This window comes from Bubalus kerabau, chromosome X, assembly GCF_029407905.1.
Source record: "Bubalus kerabau isolate K-KA32 ecotype Philippines breed swamp buffalo chromosome X, PCC_UOA_SB_1v2, whole genome shotgun sequence".
Lineage (NCBI taxonomy): Eukaryota > Metazoa > Chordata > Mammalia > Artiodactyla > Bovidae > Bubalus > Bubalus kerabau.
This window is the reverse complement of record NC_073647.1, coordinates 139146691-139153860: the sequence shown is the minus strand read 5'-3', so window position 1 is coordinate 139153860 and position 7170 is coordinate 139146691. Positions and strand designations below refer to the sequence as shown.

General features: G+C 43.4%; 1 protein-coding gene across 1 annotated transcript; it reads left to right on the top strand.

Annotated features, from left to right (window-relative positions):
- The first annotated feature begins 497 nt into the window (after window positions 1-497).
- SAT1 (spermidine/spermine N1-acetyltransferase 1) lies at window positions 498-3577 on the top strand. Its single transcript, XM_055564338.1, has 6 exons — window positions 498-774; window positions 999-1050; window positions 1139-1222; window positions 2694-2795; window positions 2889-2929; window positions 3056-3577. Exons 1-6 carry the CDS (start codon window positions 709-711, stop codon window positions 3224-3226), a joined length of 516 nt encoding a protein of 171 aa, XP_055420313.1. The 5' UTR covers window positions 498-708; the 3' UTR covers window positions 3227-3577.
- The last annotated feature ends 3593 nt before the right edge of the window (window positions 3578-7170 follow it).

Below are 7170 nucleotides of genomic sequence, written 5' to 3'. Positions count from 1 at the left end.
AGTCATGAGAGCAATGACGTCATCATACATCAGTTCTCTGGAAAATTCCAGCGAAACTAAGAAAGGCAAATGAAACCCTATTATTACTATGAAGCTAGTTCTGAAATGATCTTGGGACCCACAGGGGCCCCCAGACCACCCTATGCGAGCCGCTACTCTAAACCTCTCATCCCCTCACTGCTCAAAGCCAGGTGTCTCCAAAGAAGAAACTGTCAAGTCATTGGTCCAGGGCCCAAAGGGGAACGTCTCTCTTCCTTTTGCAAAGGTCACTTAGGGGACGCCTAGGCTGGGAGGTCGGACTTTCGGGAAGCCTCTACCATGTGCCACGAGAGGGCGCCGCTAGAGAGCTCAGCCTAGCGCCTCGCCGCCGCACGCCGCCCGCGCCGGCCAGGTTCACACAGGGGCCCGGAAAAGAGGGAGGTGCCCGGAAGAGGGGGCGGTCGCGACCTCATTGGTCGAGGCGCCTCCGCCTCACGTCCCGGGGCGGGGCTTCTTCAAGCTAAAAGGCAGAGCGCCCGACGGCAGGAACGCGCGCGGCTCCAGTTGCAGTGAGCTGCTTGTCTTACGTTGTTCGCAGAGGTTCGCCGGGTCATGGTGCCATCCTGACTGGGAAGAGGACGCTCCGGGGAGACGAATGAGGAACCACCTCCTCCTACTGTTCAAGTACAGGGGCCTGGTCCGCAAAGGGAAGAAAAGCAAAAGACGAAAATGGCTAAATTCGTGATCCGCCCGGCCACCGCTGCCGACTGCAGTGACATCCTGCGGCTGATCAAGGTAGCGGGAAGCTCGGGCTCCTCCCGAGGCGGAGCTGGGGTCCTTGTACCCCGCAGGTCCCCTTTTCTCCGGCCGCCTACCCACAGCCCCGGCCAGGCGGCGCCGCTCCGGGCGAAACTCGGAACGAATCCCCGCCCCGCCCACCCCCTTCCCCCGAGCTGTCCGGGCCGGGGCCTCACTTAATTTTCTGCTTCTCTTCCTTTTTCTTATGTGCCTCAACCCAGGAATTGGCTAAATACGAATACATGGAAGAGCAAGTAATGTTAACTGAAAAAGGTAACGCATCAGTGGCAGGGCAGGGGACGAGCGTCTGGGGGACGACCTTCACCGACTCCAACACTGTCTCTGCTTCCCCTTCTTGCAGATCTGCTAGAAGACGGTTTCGGAGAGCACCCCTTCTACCACTGCTTAGTTGCAGAAGTGCCCAAGGAGCACCTGACTCCGGAAGGTAATCGCCCTGCCCTTCTAGAAGCCGAAGAGATCGAGTGTTGTGCAAGACGTAGAGTCCGCTCTGTAGAAGCACTGACAACACAGGCTGAAGTTACTTAACTGAGAAATTGGCCAGAAATAATAGCCAGCCAGTGTTCAAAGTACTGAAAAAAAAAAAAATAGATGTGCTGCACTTAATAATAGGGCGGGTTAAAAGAGCTCTTTAAGTATCAGTGCTGTGGAGACCCGGAAGAGTTTGAGCTGTTTATGTAAGTATCAGAATGCGGTGGAGACCCGGAAAGTTTGGTATAAAGTCATTTGTTGTAAATTCAGTTTCATAAATGGTTCTTGTTTGACCCTAACGTAACCTTTTTTGTATCTGTGTTAAATTACATTTTTTTCTTTAATTTGTCCCAATCTTCAGGTTACAGTCTCTAGCTTCGCCATGTACATGGCCCTTCCGTGTACATGGATGGGCGGGGAGGTAACTAAAAGATCCTTTACACAATAAAGTAGATGATCATGATAAATGAGGTAAGGCCCTATTATCACACACTTAAAACACGGTAGATCAGAAGCTCCAATGTACTCGCTTCCTATTTGGGAAGGACTATAAGATGGCTAGAAAGTTTAATTTGAAACTTTTGCCTCCAATTGGAATTACAGACACCTATTAAGAGGAAGTCGGATGCTTTTTTCCTTTTATTTTTCTTTGTTTTTTTCTTTGTTGTTGTTGTTTTTCTTCCTGGTCATTGTTGAATGGCCAAAAGACAAAGCCAAAGGGGGAAGTTGATGGGCCAGGTTGGGGGGTGATTAAGGTTTTTTTTTTGTTCTGAGGTCATTTCCTCCTGCTAGAAAAAAAATGAGCAAAATACATAAGGGATGAGGTACTTTCCAGAGGTATGTGGATGTTACATCATACCTGAGTACCTCTGTTTCTTCCGACTTAAACACTGGGGAAAACAAATTGAAAATGTGTGAATTGGAAGGCAAGTTCTGAAATTAAACCTTACAGTTTCGGCCTTATGTCCTGACCTTAAGGAAGCAGGGTTTTAAACTACAAATACTTACTATTCTGAACTGCCGTGTAAACCTGACTTATTCCCAAGTCAACATACCAATAGGATGTGAATAATGTGTGTGTTTAGTTTAAGACCATAGCACTTTCACTCTGGCAAGTAATGAAAGCATTCTCAATTCCTGAGTGAGATCCAACAGATTGCCAAGTGGCCAGTCCATGGTTTTAGCCTGGCTTCAGCTAGCTGTAACGTGTGCTTTTTGTGAAAACATGTTCTAAGAACAGTGAGATCATCCAACAGTGATCTGGATTGCACTAGCCTAAAAATCAGAAGATAGTCCGGTCCAATGGCTACTTATTTTTATAATACATGCATGTATATTTTTTAAACTTATGATAGGCTTCTGATTTTGCACCTACAACCTTGACAGATTCTTTTTCATCCATAACTCATGTGATACTCTTATTACAGGACACAGCATTGTTGGTTTTGCCATGTACTATTTTACCTATGATCCATGGATCGGCAAACTGTTGTATCTTGAGGACTTCTTTGTGATGAGCGATTATAGAGGTATGGTAGAGTTCAGGGGGGCTGCTCTAAAGAGAAATCGGGGCTTGAAGTCCTTAAAATGACTTTTTAAAATGGTACTTCTCGTTCTTTTAGGCTTTGGCATAGGCTCAGAAATTCTGAAGAAGCTAAGCCAGGTATGTCTTGGTGTTTGGTTTCCAAATTTGCAAGGGTTACTGGGTTATTTGAAGGACTGAATTGAAATTGGGTCTTGGAAAGCAGGTGCACCGTCACTGAGTTCACTTTCCTCTCCCGTGTAACAGGTTGCAATGAAGTGTCGCTGCAGCAGCATGCACTTCTTGGTGGCAGAGTGGAATGAACCATCTATCAACTTCTACAAAAGAAGAGGTGCCTCTGATCTATCCAGCGAAGAGGGATGGAGACTCTTCAAGATCGACAAGGAGTACTTGCTAAAAATGGCAGCAGAGGAGTGAGGAGTGCTGGTGTAGAAAATGACAGCTTCCATTCTATTTTAGAATAACTTCTCAACTTATCTTGCTTTCTCTCCTCTTTGTAGTGAAATAATAGAATGAGCACCCATTCCAAAGCTTTATTACCAGTGGCGTTGTTGCATGTTTGAAATAAGGTCTGTTTAAGATGGCAATCTTGTATACAGGTTGGAGACAGATTTCTCTTTTAACATCTTTTGATAAACAACAGGTGGTATGATAATGTCTATGAAAAAAACTTCATTCTTGTGAGTCATTTAAATGTGTACAATGTACACACTGGTACTTAGAGTTTCTGTTTTGATTCTTTTTTTAATAAAGTACCCTTTGATTTAATTATCTGGTGTAAGCATTTTTACTGATCCCTTATTTCTTAGTCATTTTTCTTGCTGTTGAGTGCAAAATAAAAATGCCCAAGAAACATGATAATTTTACAATTTTTTAAAAAGAGTTTTTAATCCAGTCTAAAGTGTCTGATGGTCAGGAGCTGTGTTGTGCCTATATTCCCAATGTCTAGAAAGAAGCCAGTTGAATCCCAAGGTTTTATATGTAGCAACATATAAAATATGAGTTTCTATTGATGACACTGTACACTTAACCCAACAGAATTTTCAAGAGCTTAGAAACTGAGGCCCCACAGTAAAAAAGCCCATTTGTTACACCAGTAAAAGAGGTGGAAATGGGATTCTGAAATACTGGAAATTGGGAGGAAAAAACATCTTGCTCACAACAACCTCATCCCACACAAAACACTAGGCTGAAGGGAAAGTAGATCACTTTGCTAGTCAGGCAAGAATAAAAATTCCACATTTTTACAGGAACATGGTAAACTAAAAGGCTGGAGTTGGACACAGGTACCAGTCAGGGAAATCACCATCCTATTTGGAGGACAAGTTTCTGGAACTGTGTTAACACCATGGACATCTATGCAGAGAAACCGCAGGGGTGGTTAAAGCCACTGGGGATGGGGGAAGAAGTAGCTAAGACCTTTCTCCAGGACTGAAAATTAAACTCCCAAAGAGGGCTGAGGAGGAGACAGATAGGTGAACTCCTTTTTATTACTCATGACACTGACCTAAATTCCTAAAGCCACGAATTCCCACAATAATGAACATGTTAGTTAATAATCACTGTACTGATTTCCAAGATGAATCTTTTCCAAAAGAATTCATCAGATAACTGAAAAGCAGTACTCAGTATCTTCTTTCTGTGTTCTCCAGGAAATAAATACTGGGCTTCTCACTCAAAGGAGGATTTTGGCCTGCATCCCTTGGTTTCAGTCTTTTGTGGCTTCCTAAATTAGAAGGCAGCCATATACACAAGTAGGGTCCTGTACTGTATTTAACAGGAGAGCCTTGGGATTAATTGATAGCTTAGAGAGTATGTCATGAAAACAGGGTTAGAGTCAATTTTCAACCAGGGTCCTGCTAGGCTGGCAAATAACTATAGGAGAGAAATACTGGCAAGCACAAAAAGGGTTAATGAAACACAAGGAGCTTTGTGGGGAAAGAAGACATTTTGAAAATTGTGTTTTGGAAAGTGGGCCTCTTTGAGGAAAACAACTACATGCTGACTGTGGTTAAATATGTGAATAAATTAGATTAACCAAGGGAGTTACAATGTAACTCTTTGTTTTCTCATCCTTCTTAGAGCTTAGCCCTAAAGGCCCAGTGTTGTCAACATGAAAGCTTTTATGAAGTTTTTGTGTCCACTTTAAAGAAGTCACTTAAGTTTAAAACTTAGAAACTGAAACACCACAGCAGCATCAGCCCACTGACTGTTCAACTCTCCTTACAAAGACACCTGTTTAAAAACTGAACTAAAAACAAATCTGCAAAGCTTGAAATCACCAGGCAAGTAAGAAAGCACATTCCAGGGAAATCAAAGGGAATAAAAAACAAAAATGTGAAAAAGTGGCAGGGTTTGGGGAGAGACTCCAGGTAAACAAGACTAATGTAAAGATAACTTTAAAATTACTATTTTACTAATATGTTATGCCTAACATCATTTGGGAAGAATAGTATTTCAGGCCTAAGAACTTGCCAGTTCTTACATAAGAATATTTTCTGGTTTTCTCTGCGTAGTTTAAGAAAATAACTCTTACTTGCTAAGTTTATTATCTCCCTTAATAAAATCATAATTCTTGATACAGCTAAAACAGGAAGTGGCTGGGTCTGTCCACACATAGGCTCAGGAGACATCCAGCCACCAACCTGATTATAGGGTCAATAGTAGAGGGATGGTCTGTCATGGTCCAAACCAGAGCCCAAAGTCATCAGCTGTGTAGATTTCACCAGGCAGCCTTTCTAGGGAAAGAAAATGGAGTCTTTTTCACAGAAATCTACAACCAACGGTTTGGAAGAAATCTAAGGTCTCATACCCACTCTACACAGTACTGAGTCCCCAGCAGGGCCTAGAATGATGACACATCTCTGCTCCTTGAATCAAGGGGCTGCTCAGCAGCAACTGAGGGAGCCGGCCAGGCCCTGGGAGGCCCACCCTCCTGTTCAGAATCTGCAGGTGGCCATGTCTGCTCCCAAGATTCTGTTTACCTGACTGGCCTCATCTCTGTCTCCCTGCTTCATCATGTCTTCCTGAGGATGGTCATGTCAGGGTGACTCCGTTTTATTCTCATCCCTTTTCTTTGTGCTGCTGGTCCAGATTTCAACCTAGTCAGCCGTCACCCACAACCCAGGCTCACAGGCCCACAACCTTATGGAGCCCACTCCACCCCCACCCCCATCCTTGCTGTCATTGCCTTGGTTTCCTCTTCTATCAAAGGCCACTAACTGCCCTTCCTTGAAAGGTTCTCCCAGCACCCTCTTGCCCCTGTCACTTCTCTTTCTTGGGGCTCACATCAACCCAGCAAATGTTTTTAGTAGCTTCCACATGGTTATCAACGTAATAGTTCATAAGAGCTAACGTTAGTAAGTACTCAACAGGAACCAGGCATTCCACTTGACGCTTTGTACAGTCATGATGTCATCTAATTCTCACGAACATCCTGTGAGGTAGATACTATTATTAGTTTCTTTTTATAGTGAGAAACTAACCCTCAGAGAGTTTAAGTTGCCTAAGGCCACACAACTAGGCCTGGGAATCAAACTCCAAACCAAATTTCTCAAACCCCTGGGGGTTCACTGGCATATTCTCTCTCAGAATGATTGAATTTGGTGTTTCTTTTGGATTATAGTCTAAAGAATAATCAGTTCAGTTGTCCCTCAGTATCCGAGGGGGATTCTGGAATTTTTTTTTCCAAATATTTTCCATTCACTATTACTTGAATCCAATGATGCAGAACTCACAGATAAGGGAGGGCCAAGTGTATAAGCATTTTCTGGATTCTCAAAATCAGTAGTTCTCAATACTGGCTGCACATGACAATCACCTAGAAAGCTTTTAAGAAATACTAATGCCCCACCCTGAGAGAATCTTAATTTATTTCTTAATGTACATTCCAAAGTAAAGCCAGGGCTGATGGCCACTGAGCTAGGTAATCACCTTGTAACCAAATCCCAGCCACAATTGTGAGTACAACCACTTCTATCTGTGTTTATGCTGCTCACCTTGACACCCCATCATTAACAGTGAACTCTTGCCAAGCAAAGACCAAGTAAAGTCACATCACACCTCACGATCCTGGAGAATTTTTAGATAAAAATGGCGAGAGAATTGTGCCAGCCAACCGCATACAGTGCTGAAACTGAAAACTGCCAGCAGTACCATGCTCCTTTGCAAGCAGTCACTTCATTTCAGCAAAACATCTTCCCTCACATTAAATCAGTGTTGCTCATTTGAGTTTTGTTTGGTAGTTTTGTTTGTATTTGACTTGTAAATGTATATGGTTTCACAGCTGTATAGGAGCCATGAACGTAAAATATCCATGTCTAGCTGTAGGTCTACAGTAAGTAGTATAATAATTTTGGAAG